At 37.9% G+C, this 14,021-nt stretch overlaps 1 protein-coding gene across 8 annotated transcripts in view; it reads right to left on the reverse strand.

The window, feature by feature from the left end:
• Positions 1 to 14,021, reverse strand: part of HMCN1 (hemicentin 1) — a 436,035-nt gene that overhangs the window by 132,506 nt on the left and 289,508 nt on the right. For all 8 annotated transcript variants that reach the window (XR_011498041.1, XR_011498040.1, XR_011498042.1 and 5 more), the window contains 5 exons: positions 12,283 to 12,379; positions 7,831 to 7,953; positions 6,202 to 6,363; positions 4,538 to 4,819; positions 3,344 to 3,511 (listed from right to left, as the gene is read on the reverse strand). Coding sequence is in view for 5 of the 8 variants with exons in the window: in XM_044757668.2 (XP_044613603.2) it covers positions 3,344 to 3,511; positions 4,538 to 4,819; positions 6,202 to 6,363; positions 7,831 to 7,953; positions 12,283 to 12,379 (832 nt within the window). In the remaining 3 variants the exon portion in view is untranslated. The remainder of the gene's footprint in view (positions 1 to 3,343; positions 3,512 to 4,537; positions 4,820 to 6,201; positions 6,364 to 7,830; positions 7,954 to 12,282; positions 12,380 to 14,021) is intronic.

A 14,021-nucleotide genomic window follows, 5' to 3' on the forward strand; every position in this document is an offset into this window, starting at 1 on the left:
CCTGCTTTCTGTTTTTATAAACACAACAAGCTGTCATTGAGCTTTTCCTATAAGCAACCCTCCCATCCTCAGCCCACTGAAAGGTGAACTTGCAGTATCTTATTTAGGTGAACAAAGCTGATAATCTGAATTTAGTCATTTTGTTCAACTGAATGTAAGTATTAAGCAAAGTTGAATACAGAAATTATCTAAACATGTCAAGAATTTACAATAGTTAGGAAGGAATTCAAGCACCCACTACCACTTCAGATTAGAGAGACCATAAGCTGATTCCGGTTGAAAGACCCTAAAACACTACAACTTTCATGAGTCATTGCTGGCTCTGCAAACCTCAGCCTGATGAGTCTTACGGTCTTTTTCTCTTTGCTTCCTTGTGCTCTCACATAATCCAGTGAAAAACAAAAAAGGGTCCAACATTAAATTAGACTTAAACGCAGACGTTTCTTGTACCTATTAAATTTTGTTTTTTTGAGGAAGATTAGCCCTGAGCTAACTTCTGCCAATCCTCCTCTTTTTGCTGAGGAAGACTGGCCCTGAGCTAACATCTGTGCCCATCTTCCTCTTCTTTATATGTGGGATGCCTGCCACAGCATGGCATGCCAAGCAGTGCCATGTTCGCACCTGGGATCCCAACCGGTGAACCCCGGGCCCCACCGAGAAGTGGAATGTGTGAACTTAACTGCTGCGCCACCAGGCCGGCCCTTACCTATTAAATTTTTATAGCAGCTATCTGTTCTTGACAGATAACTTCATAACAATGATAGAGGCTTCACCAAAGTACTGCTCTCAGGAAAGCTATACTTAAAGTCTCAGGAGGACTAATCTTAATGAAACAGAAGTGTGCAGTGTGGACAAGGAACAAGCAAGTCATATGCCATTCATTTGATTCTCATTCATCTCTTGCACAACACACATGTTCAGACTGTAAAATTCAATGACTTTTTTGGCAGCGCCACAAAGTGAAACAGTTCCCAATGTATTCATTCAGGGATCTTCAGCCACAAGTCAAGCAAAACAAAACTAAATAAAACCAAAACACTACTCCCGTAAATCTGTAATAAGCCAGAGTACATCAGTTTATCTTGTCTTTTTCATTTCCAGAAGCCCCGATGTAGTTATTATATTTAAAAAGAGTTCCTACTTCTTCAACAGTTGAGAATTGGAAAAAAAATAAGCCAAAGATATGAGGATAATTTCAAGACAAGGTTTTGGTGCTCAGGTTTTTGGTAACCAAGTTGTAATAAAATCTTTGCCATCAGCATGCATTTCCAAAGATCAACCAAGACTGGAAGTCATATAAAAATGAAAGCATCAAGGGGCTGGCCCTGTGGCCGAGTGGTTAAGTTTGTGCGCTCCGCTGCAGGCGGCCCAGCGTTTCGTTGGTTCGAATCCTGGGCGCGGACATGGCACTGCTTGTCAAACCACGCCAAGGCGGCGTCCCACATGCCACAACTAGAAGGACCCGCAACGAAGAATATACAACTATGTACCGGGGGTCTTTGGGGAGAAAAAGGAAAAAAATAAAATCTTTAAAAAAAAATAAAAAATAAAATTAAAATTAAAAAAAATAAAAAAGAAAGCATCATAGTAAGGAAATAGGAAAGTTTCCCAGGACAGGGAGACCCAAACTGTTACCAGGCTGTCCATCACAATAACAACAAACATGTCCTGGATGCCCACCAGATACGCAGGCACTGCGTTAACCTCTTTACATACATTAACTCATTTCATCTTTACAAAAACCCTAAGAGGCAAATACTGTTAACATCATCACTTTACGAGTGAGTGAAGAAACTAAATTGAGCAAAGTTAAGTAACTTGCCTGAGGTTACAAATCTAGGGAGTATTACAGGCAATAAACATAATAGTTACAGCAATGTACATTTCTCATCAAGCTCCCATTATTTATAGGCCAAGATCTTGAAGAAACAGAAGGACGTTAGGATATTTAGACCTAATTCAAACACTAGGAAAGGATCTTTTCTGAAAAAGCCTTCAAAAATGAGAATTTAAACTTTGTTTGAATAAATTTAGGGGCGGGGAGCTCATTCTCTCTTAAAATAGCTCATTGTGACTTTAAACAATATAAATATTTTTTAAGTTGTTTATATTCTGACCCAAATCCATCCCTAGAATCTTCCAGACAATGAAATTGCTTTCAATCTCTGGAACTAGACAGAACCAAAAGAACCCTTTTCTGCACCATGGCTCTTCAAATATTTAAAGCTAATTTTCACTATGTAATGATAAGGTTTATTTTTCCAGGTTAAATACAATCAGGCATATAAATTATTTTGCCATCATTTACCATCATGGTTACTCACCTTTGAAAATATTGTCAATAAATCCTTCTTCTAGTCTTCCTAATGAGTAAGTTAAGTCCAGAGTACAACTGGTCTTTTACTTTTCTTATCGGTGAAAATATGTTTTATTAATATGGCAAAATATCGCATTTGTTTTCTTGATAACCACATTACACTGTTAATGCATACTGAGTAACAATTTAGCCATCTTTTCATATGAAGAATTCTGAAGCTATATCTCATACTGATTTTCATCACTGGTTTTGAATGTAAGTGCAGAAGTCTTTTTAACTTTCGTTTTGTTAGGCTTAACTCAAAACTTCCAGTGTTGGGGTGTGTTTGAATTCACATGCCTCCATTCACACATTCAGTCTTCTTCTAAGTACCCAAGCTTTTTATTAACCACAAACTTGGCAAGATTGTTTTCTTAGTTTGTATCTAAGTCAATATTAAAAGGGTCCAAGTGCAGATTCCTGTGGTATGCCCCAAGACACCTCTCTCCACACTCACGCTGATCCATCAACAAGCTAATAGATTTTCCTACATAACCAGATAAGGAATAAGCTGAATACCTCTTTTACAATAATGATAAAGTCTTAGCTCACTGAAAACTATCCCATCCTGGAAATATAAAACTTATTCAGATCAGAGTCATGAATAAATTAAAATACTTGGTTATGGAGATAACGTGAGTCACTCCTTAGACTCTGGTTTCAATTTCAGTACTTCTTTTCATTCTTCGCTTTTCAAATTGGTTGGTACTCACTGTAGCATGAATGCCCTGATGGTCCCATGATTTAAGTAATAAGTGAGTCCCAAGATTTCTTTTCAAAAAGGACCTAGAGATATTCAGAGATTTTCCCCATTTTCATATACCTTCTGATGTCCTTCTAAATATTTTTTTCTTAATACAATCAGTGTGTATTATAGTAAATAGCCAGATCCAAAAGAAAAATAAAACACAAAGAAATGAAATATTAAGGAGAAACTGTGACCATATAAAGCTACCTGGGTTATCAGGCTATGAGAATTTCTAATACCTGAGAGAATTCTCACAGAACTGCTAAGGCTGACGGGCCACCCATCTTTGAGCCAGGTAATTGAAGGTAGGGGAATTCCTGAAGCTTCACAAGTCAGGGACACTGAGTTTTTTTCCACCACACTGATATTTTCAGGTGTTTCATGGTTTCCTATGATGCTTGGAGGGGCTGTAAGACAAAAAAAACAAATAAGAAGTGGAAAGGAAGGTAGCTAATATATGTCACACACCAAATCCTAAACAGCTTATTGTTAATAATAAGACTTCCATTTTCTGGTCAAGACTAAGCAAAATAAGAAATCATGAAAAGAGTTTATTATTATTATTCTTTTTAGTATGACATGCCTGGAAGTAAAAATGTCATGTCTTTCTTACTAATAGCAGTAAACGACTTTCACATTGTTATTCTAAATAGTGGTGAATGATTTTCTATGAGTCACTCATCTTTTCTGGTGGATTTCTAAAAGCCTTCATGACTTTCTTATAAGCAGGATTTTATAACAAATAACCCCAATCTTGAAAATTAAAACTTATCTAACAAAAAGATATCTAAGATTGATTCCTTCTCTCATTTACATTCTGATTTCTTTAGCTTTGGCCCACACATAAGCTGAAAATTACAGAATATGAATACTGAACTTTGTGCATGTCCTAACTGGATTCAAGATATAAAACTGTGTCTATTAAATTTACCATTGTGTTTTATAGATTTGACATTTCAAATTGAATGCACACAAATAGGTGTCCCTGAGTACATGTATGTTTGGTCTATTCCTACTGACATTTATGGCTCATGAATTAGAATATTAAAGCTGACTTTAGTAAAACTCATGCCCAACTGATGCTGAGTCAGTAAATGCTAAGGAATCTAGTTTTACACCAGCCAGGACAGCTAATCTGGAAAACAGAGAATCAAGGAATATTACTTTGGATAGTATTGGACCAAAAGTACTTGAAGAAGACAACTATCTACTATCCTAAAGAATATCCAATGTCTGCTTATTTCAGCAAGGTAAGAAACGAGAGGTCAGACATGGAAGGATATATGATGAGACTGATCTAGAGAAGTGGTCCATATGTAGAAAATAATAGACTATAAATAAAAGACTCAGTACTCGAGGCCCATATCTGCCATCCAGGATGCTAGAGACTATATTAGCTGGCGAATAGACTCAGTGAAGCTCTTTATACTTACTATGTACACTTAAGTCATATTTTCTATCAGTCATTCCTGCTACATTCATAGCAACACACACATAACGGCCTGTGTCAGATACATGAATGTTCTTCAGCTGAAGGACGCGACCTTCATCCATTATTTCCATTCCCCTTCCCTTGGTCAAGGGGCGGCCATCTTTCATCCAGGTCACTGTCGGTTGAGGAATACCCTGCACCTCACACTCCAAGGAAATACTCTTGCCTCGAGTTACAATAATTTCAGTAGGGTGGCTGCCACTGTTGGATATAGTTGGTCGAACTGGAAAAAAATGAAATAAAATGGAAATGTTTGCTTCAGGTCTTACAACACAGGCATTTTCATCAGCCAAAGTTAAATTCACTTTTGATGTCAAAAATTAGCTACTAAAGAAAAAAACTCGGGACTAATAGACATGGCATTGCTATATTGAGAGGTGGAATTCTTCTCCAAAGTTTTTAAATGGATTCATATCTAAAATAAAGTAAGGAAAGAATGCTGTGTTTGCTACTTTTCCTGCTTGGGAGAAGTTATAGAAATATTGGAACTCATCGTTTGTAGCTCTGATTTACAGAAGTCTTCCTAGTACTAATTTTAAAATATATATGGTAGCTTAGCTCACGACCCAATGTCTGTTAACAATTCCTTTCTTCCTTCCACCTTCCACTACAGGAGTTGGGAAAGCTGAGACTGTTTCTCAGTCTTCTTTGAAAATCGAGGTGGCCACATGAATCAATTCAGGCCTAAAATATCTAAACAGAGATCTGCTGGGTGGGGCTGGTGGGGGGAATGTTTTGCTCTCCTGGTAAAAGAGATACCACCTCTCCTTTGTGCCTTCACTGTGGACTTGACGCTACAGCTGTAGCAGCCACCTTGAGACCACAAAGGAAGGACCAGGAGAATCCTAGATCTCCTGTCCCGATATGAATAAGCTGCTCATCAACTCCAGTGATTGCCATCTCAGGCGTCTCTTTATGTGAGAACATAAACCTCTACTTGTTTAAGCCACTGATCGCCAGATATTCTGTAACTTTGCAGCCGAATACACCTAACTGATACTGGGTCCAAGAAAGACAATTAGTCCAACCCTAATACAAATGTGTGGGGGAAGAAAAATAAGCTAGAGTTAGTAGTCCTGTGTTCTAGTGCCAGCCGGACCACATGCAAGCCACGTGACCTGAGTCTGTCATAGAAACCTCTCTGGGCTTAAGTTTCCATGTATGCAAAATGGAGGCAATAGTTTTGTCTCATATCACAGCTCGTGTAAAGATTAAATAAGATACTGTAACTATTTTAAACACTTTAAAATCTTATATAAATTAAATACTTTTTAAGACGAGATATTTTTACATATTGTGTATATAGCCTACGGTACAATGCCACCCCTCCCAATTCCACATGTCCACTATCCTGCCTCCAACAAATTACAGCCACATTGGTTGTCTGCCATCGGCAAGCTGATGCAGAGTGGACAGCTGTACTGCTGAATAAATAACAGCCAGAAATAAGTCATTGTTCTCTGGTTATGTCAACACAATTTGAATTTGTGGGTCTTATAACCTTACTAGTGTGAATGAATCTTAAAGATATGAAGAAAAAGTAAAGGGGAAGGATAGAAAGATTGAAAGAAAATTGTGCCAAAGCCCGGCTAATCAATAACCTACTGTAAACTTGTAACTTGTAGTCTTTCTTTGCAGTTCCAGCAACATTCGATGCCACACATGCATAGAGCCCTGCATCGGATTTTTCAGCGATTGAAATCTGCAACAGCCTGCCTCCGGATAAGGTTCTGACTCGCCCTGCAGAATCAGCCAGCACTGGGGAGCCTGCAAAGAAAACCCCATGGCAGAATATGAAGTAGAAATATAAGGCATTTTGTGCACGTACTCTGATGAGTACGCATACTTATTTATTTACTTCCTAGTTCAAGTTACTCTAAAAGGCAGACAACACTGTGAAATAATCCTATGCCATAAAAAGGAGGAAGAGGAGAAAAAAGGAGGGAGAGTAGATGTTTATCAAGATTATTTTCTGCAAATTTTTCTTTCAATCAATACTGCATCTGAAAGAAAACATACTTAGAAAAACAAACAAAATAACATCTTAAAACAGTAAAACAAAAATTATTTTTTTACTATTTTATTTATTTTCCTTTTTGTTCAAATTGTTTTAGCTTTGTTAGCTTTTTCAGTTGGTTCCTGTGTTTTTTGACATTCCATCGTAAGACGTTTTTTTTTTTAAAGATTGGCACCTGAGCTAACAACTGTTGCCAATCTATTTTTCTTTTTCTGCTTTATCTCCCCAAATCCCCTCAGTACACAGTTGTATATCTTAGTTGCAGGTCCTTCTAGTTGTGGCATGTGGGACGCTGCCTCAACGTGGCCTGATGAGCAGTGCCATGTCCGCATCCAGGATCTGAACTGGCGAAACCCTGGGCCGCCGCAACAGAGCGCACAAACTTATTAACCACTTGGCCACAGGGCCAGCTCCCAAAAGTTATTTTTTAAATCAGCTAAAATTTAGATGATCTGTCTGATACTTCATCAGACACAATAAGTACAGACTTATTAATTATCAGACACAATGTCTGATGCTTAATGGACACAAATAAGCATTAGTTGATGAATACATTGAAAATCTGTTCAACTGCCGAATTCAGTCTTAATACATTACAAAAATGTTACAAATACAGCAAAAATGTTTGCTATGGAAAATTATTTATTTATTTTTGCTGAAGAAGATTCACCTGAGCTAACATCTGTTGCCAATCTTCTTCTTTTCTGCTGAGGAAGATTTGCCCTGAGCTAACATCTGCGTCAATCTTCCTCTATTTTGTATGTGAGCTGCCAGCAAATCATGGCCACTAACAGATGGGTGGTGTAGGTCCACGCCCAGGAACTGAACCTGGGCTGCTGAAGTGGAGCACGCCAAACTTAAACACTAAGCCGCTGGGGCTGGCCCCTAGAAAATACTTTTCAAACCTATTCTAAAGAAGAAAAAATAGTTCACTGAATGGTGGATTCTTGATCATTATAGCTGCCCTATAATGCATTTGATTAAAAAACAATTAATGAAGAAAATTCATTTTTTCTGGGGAGCATTTAGTCTCAAACTGAAGATTTTGAGCTGGAAGTTTCACATGCTGCCCATTTAAGATAAAGAATTATACTGTCTAGTATTTTAGTATGCAAACTCCAGGAAAGTTTGTTAATAAATTGACGTTTGCCAAATAAAACATAAATTCATTTAATATTTATATTTCATTTTATAAATGTCAAAGGATGAAAACTGACCTTTCTTCTTCCAAATCAGATTTGGGGGTGGAATACCACTTGATTCACACAACAGGCTAATAAGATTCCCTTCAATGACTGTAAGTTGAGTAAGTTCATCAGAACTGTAAATATTTGGTGGTACTGCAAAGATAAAAAAAGGAAAAATATTACTTTTACACTCATTTAATATGAAATTTCCCTAACTCTTTACATGTAAAAAAAAAAATGTTCCAACTCAAATGACACAAGGAAATAATTGGTAGTTGAGATTAACATATCAACACATTAAAAGTCAACTGCAAGACATAGAATAAATACATAATAGCAGACTTCCCATTTTCACAGATAGAAAATTATCAAAATATTCAGAGTGGTATACAAAGAAGGTGATCGAGTACAGATATTTGGATATCTTGCACCAAAAAATTAAGGCACCTACCAAGTTTAAACCTAACCCAGTCATTTGTGCCCGGCCAGCTTCGATAGCTCAGATGCTGAACAGAATTGGAAAACCTCAGGCATGTAACAGATAGTAAAGAACAGAGGCAACGAATTTGATCTAAGAAACAGACATGTTACCTATTCTAGATTGCAGAACTTGCCTCCCCACTGGCCTCCAGCTTCTCCTTGGAACCTTCAAAGTGAATCCTGACTACCCACGCTTCTCTCAAAGAGGCTGAGTCTGCAATTGCTGGCTGAACTCTCCCCACGGACACTTTTGTGGTTGCAGAAATATCAGGTGGGGATGCTTGTGCTCCCATGCTCCTGGGAGCTGAGAAGTGAGAAAATCCCTCTCACCTTCCATTGCAGCTTCCAGTCATTGTTCAACCACTCTCGTGAAAGCCTCTATTCCTTTGAGGCCCAGGCCACCAATAAACTTCTCTTTCTCCGTCTTACCACCATCTGGGAACCTGGCCTTCTTTATCCATTCATGGAACAACTTGGTACTTGTTTTTATCTCCTTCTTCACTTGAAGACCTGCCATCATTCTGTATGAACTCAGTACCCACATGTATAATCAGTAGCAAGGGTCGAAACATCCTCGCTACTCAGTTCCTTGATCTGCTCATCCCTTTCTCCATCAGACGTCATACCTTTTCATCATCTAGAATATTTCTCCTGTAAATTTAAGGCACTCTCTGACAACGGCTCTATCCTAACAGCTTTTTCACTCAATTATTCCAAATTCATCAATCTACTTGAATTTCAAATCCTTTCAACTTCTCGAAGTCTCCCAGTCTAGCCGCCTACTTTTTTGTTTACCGATTTCTCTATCTAGCTTAGATTTCATAATCAATAATTTCAACTACTCCTTTGCCAATATTCTCAACTGCCTTGCAGCACTGCCCTTTCTATTTGGCAACACCCCTACTCTGGATGAATCCTACAGTTTACTCTGTCATCACCTATACCATAGATGGAAAGTTCTACAGAAGAAAATGACAATTACACAAATTGCCACCACTATAAATTCATGATGTTCAGTCTAAACTCCATCTTCCTCTACTCCCATGGCTTCCACTAATACAAATACTTGCAAATCTGTATCTGTAATGCAGACCCTTTCTGAGATCTAGAGTTTTATATCTGACTACTTAACATCTCAACTTGGATGCCTTACAGGTTGGGGCAGTTGTCAAACTCAACCACCTTTGTGCCCTCTCTGAGGGAAGGACACTACTGTTCATACAGCCCAGCTGGCCAACCTACAACAACATTCATCCTTTCATCTTGTTTCCACATTTCTCCTTCTAAGCAATTAATCCTGTTAATTCAATTTCTTAAATACTTCTGGAGTTTATCTGCTTTCTAAAATACAGATCGGAACAGCCCAGTCCTCCTTTAAATCCCTTTAATGGTACTGTATTGCCTTTAGAATCAACTCCATACTTTTAAAATTGATTTTAGAGACCCTCTTCAATATTCCCCTTTTAACTTTTCCAACCCAATATCTTCTCACTCTCCTCCACACCACACTAGGCTGCACAGTGAATGATGTTTGGTTCATTGAACACAGACAGTATTCTCCATGTCTTTGCAACACGTCTATCCTCTTCACAGAACTAACATCCACTCATCCTTGAAATCTTAATTAGATGTCACAAGTGCCTGATTTGTCTTCCCACAAAACCTCCTATGATAGCTCTTAGGAGATTTAATTTTAATTGGCTATTGAAAGATATCTCTATACCAGAAGACTATAAGTTTTGTGTGAACAAGTTCACTGTCTTTCTCATTAACCTCTCTATGCCTACACGTGGCATGGTGCCAAGAACACAGAGGCACATTGTAAATAATTCTGGAGTGAATCCATCCTTGATGTCTCAACTTTCTCTCCCCTATCATTCACTCTTATATCTACTTCATTGTTTTCCTCTATTAAATTATTTTTCTTGAAGGGGCATTGGTCTACTCATTTGTGAAGTACACTTTGTAGTTTATGTCTAATTTAACTTCTCTGCAGTATGTGACATCATTCATTCACCCATCCATCCATTCACATCCAACTTATTTGCTGTCTGTGTTCTTCTTCTGGGAACACCATTGTCCTTAGTTTCCATGACACAAGCTTTACCTAGTTTTCTCCCTACCTTGACTGTTCCTTCTCAGTTTCCCATTTGGATTCTCATTCTCTGTCTCCCTTCTTCTGTGGTGCATGTGAAAGTCATTCTACACAATGCTCTTCCACACACATTCTCTTTACTCTCTCTAAGGGATCTCAACTGCTACATATGTTCTCATGTCTCCAACCTCATGTTTTTAACTGTTATCTCTCTCTCCTAAGCTGTAGGCTTATATTTCTGATGGCATGGAGTATAGCTTTGTGTGGACAGTCTACAGGTATCTCTAATAAAGCATTTTAAAAACAAATTCTTCACCTCACTTTCTAACTGATCATCTCTCCAAGTTTTTCTTTTTTCAGTCTTTACTGGATAACACTCAGGTCTTGTCCATATTGGGAGTTATATGAATATTTTTTTTCCCCATTTGAAAGAAATGAGAAAGGAAGGAAAGGAGAAATGATGGGAGAAAAAGGATGGAAGGAGGTAGGAATGAAGGTAATGCTACATAACTAATATGTAGTAAATTTACTACAGAGTAAATTTTACTATTTAAAAGTAAGTTAATCCTTTTCCAGGGCTTGAATAATAGCACTTCTTTTTTTTTTTAATAGCATTCTCATAATCGTCCTCAAGATTTTTTAAAACAATAAGAATGATTTATAATTAACAAGTCATTTTCTACATAAATGCACACTTTTAAAGTTTTAAAAATGTTTGTTCTCTGACCCATCGGTGGTTACCAGGGAAAAGGGGGGGTGGGGGGAGGGCACAAAGCGTGAAGTGGTGTACCCACAACATCACTAACAATAACGTACAATTGAAATCTCACAAGGTTATAATCTACCATAATCTTAATAAAAAATAAAAAAAAATGTTTGTTCTCTGGGGGCGGCCCAGTGGCATAGTGGCTAAGTTCGTGCACTCTGCTTTCGCAACCCAGGGTTTGCAGGTTTGGATCCTGGGAGCAGACCTACACACCACTCATCAAGCCATGCTGTGGCAGCATCCCGCACAGAGGAAGACTGGCACAGATGTTAGCTCAGGGCCAATCTTCCTCAAGCAGAAAGAGGAAGATTCGCAACAGATGTTAGCTCAGGGCCAATCTTCCTCAAAAAACAACCCAAAAGTTTGTTGTCTATCAGAATCAAATTATTTCCTCTACCTATTTTTATTTTAAAATGTGTTTTGGAAGAAACTTTTATGATCAAAGGTAAATTTCAGCTCATTATCTCAATAAATAAAAAGTTTAAACAAATACAAGCAAAATTAAGAGGGCTTAATATGTTATAAACGAATTTAAAGAAGTATTTAAAATAAAGATGAATATACTGGAAATGAGAGCACGCTTTAACAATTAGCAGACAACCACACCCAACGTAAAAGCTGTGATTACTCCTAAGGGTTACTTTAATTAGTAACAAACAGTAAAATTTCAAGCCAGGGTAGCTTTTTCACACTGATCAACACAGTAATCTGGTCTCCCACCTACAAGTGCACGTGTTCTCTGTCTCTCACAAACACACATAATTCACATACATAACTTGGCCTTTCGACTTATTTTTCACTTGACCAACCCACTCTCCATTCGTGGAGAAGGCTCAATCATTAGAAGATCCTGACTGTGGAAGCTAAGGTACACATTACTTGGGCAGGAGAGGAGAACAGTTATACAGTGAAGTTACAGTGACAGATGTGTTTGGGTTCAGGAAGTCTATCTATAGTTACTCTTTAAATAATTATGCAAGTTGATACTCAGGACAGCATCATCTAAACATACTGACTAGTGTCCATCTATGTATTACGATGAATTCTAGTTACGTGGATGTCATTTGAAGAATTGACACAAGGAATAAAAGGTTAAACCACATACTGTATCATTTACTCCATAGGGGCTGAGCACACTTACCCCAAATGTTGACATTATAGTTTTTCTCAGTTTTTCCAGCAACATTTGTTGCCTCACAAGTGTAACGACCAGTGTCTTGAACCTGAGCATCTTCAATCTGAAAACAAAATTACACTTTGAAACCACAGTTTCTATTTCATAAGTAATGGAGCTTTTCTACTAATGTTATTTGTGATCTCATTTTTCATTAGTATTCCGAAGATTTTCAAACATACAAAAAGCATAGAGAATAGCAAAATGGATGGCTGTATGCCTATCACCCACATTCAACACTTACCAAGATTCAACAATGTTCATGTATGTCATATCTTAATCTCATTAATATTAATGGCTGAAGGTTTAAAAAGGCCTTTTAAATACCAATAAGATAAAAGAGCAAAAAAAATGACAATTTCTGAATAAGTTATTTAGGGCTTTAAAATATATAATCTTTACACATCAAGGATATCGTTCAGTAAAATAAAACTCTTATTGTTAATTTCTTACGTCTTCTCCCCTAGTGGGTTTGTAAACTTCTTCAAGCCAAGTATTATATTCAATTAGTCTCAGACTCTCAGTACCCAGTTTGATGCTTGGTAGATAATTAAATATCAGTAAGTATTTTCCATGTATTTATCTGCAACATGCATTAATGCTCATTCATCATTCGTTCACTGACCATTCAGCAGTTATTGAGGACCCCGTACTGCAGGTAGAAGATACAAAAAGTACACTGTAGTATATGGTTTCTGACTTAAGCTTACAATCTAGTTGAGATTATAAAGTATATGAACATAAAAAAATCTAATAATAAACAAGGTACAAATAATAATTCAAGATAATATAAGAGGTACAACAAATAGTATAAGATTGATTGCTAAATAACTTTGCAATCAATTGTTAAAACATGAAAAAGAGAGAAAATCATTGGCATTGGAATTATCATTGAAAGTGTTTAGTACAGCAGGGGTGCACTAAAAGTTTTCATTTTCACGAGGTCTTCTCCTTATGCCCCTCGTGGGACCTGCACATTTCAGGGTGCCTGGCTGGGCTCTGTGGTGGAGATTCAGTGGACCCCAGGATGTCTCCACGATCATCACCTCTCTCCCAGCTTCTCAACCCTACTGGAATCTGTGCTCTAAAGAAATGAACTTCTATGCTCACCGAAATTTGCTAAGACAGTTCCAATCACACATAACTCTCCCCTACCAGTGCTGGGACCTGTGTTCATAAAGCTGTTTCCCTCTATCACTTGGTCAGAGATGAAGTTTGAGAATTCTACCAGCTGCTTTCTAGAATTCTGGGCTCTGCCTTGGAGCGGGGCAGTGCTTTTTGCTCGCCGCACCCCCTGCCAACTAGTTCAATTGACATATCCTACTTTCCTTCATCAGTGATTCTGGCCTTTCCTTCCCCACCAGCTCCATTATTACAGGATCATAATTCCAAGGTCTCTACCCTCTTGCCTCTAACATACACCTTCATGCTCCCTCCCACACCCTCATATGCTTCTGCCCTCCTTGCGTAAGCTTCTCAGCTTCCTATGTGTCATCATCCACTTCTCAAGACTTTGTTTGCCAGTATCAACCTTCCTTTACCAAAAAGCTGTGTGGCGTAGTGGTTAGTAGCAGGGATTCTGAAGCTATACTCCTGTATTCAAACCCCACTTCTGTCACTTAGTAACTGTGCACAGATCACTTAGCCATTCTTTCAATTTCTCAATAGGGTCACTACGAGGATTTTATAAACTTTCCAATGGCTCG

The sequence above is a fragment of the Equus asinus genome, chromosome 25, assembly GCF_041296235.1.
Source record: "Equus asinus isolate D_3611 breed Donkey chromosome 25, EquAss-T2T_v2, whole genome shotgun sequence".
NCBI classification, from domain to species: domain Eukaryota; kingdom Metazoa; phylum Chordata; class Mammalia; order Perissodactyla; family Equidae; genus Equus; species Equus asinus.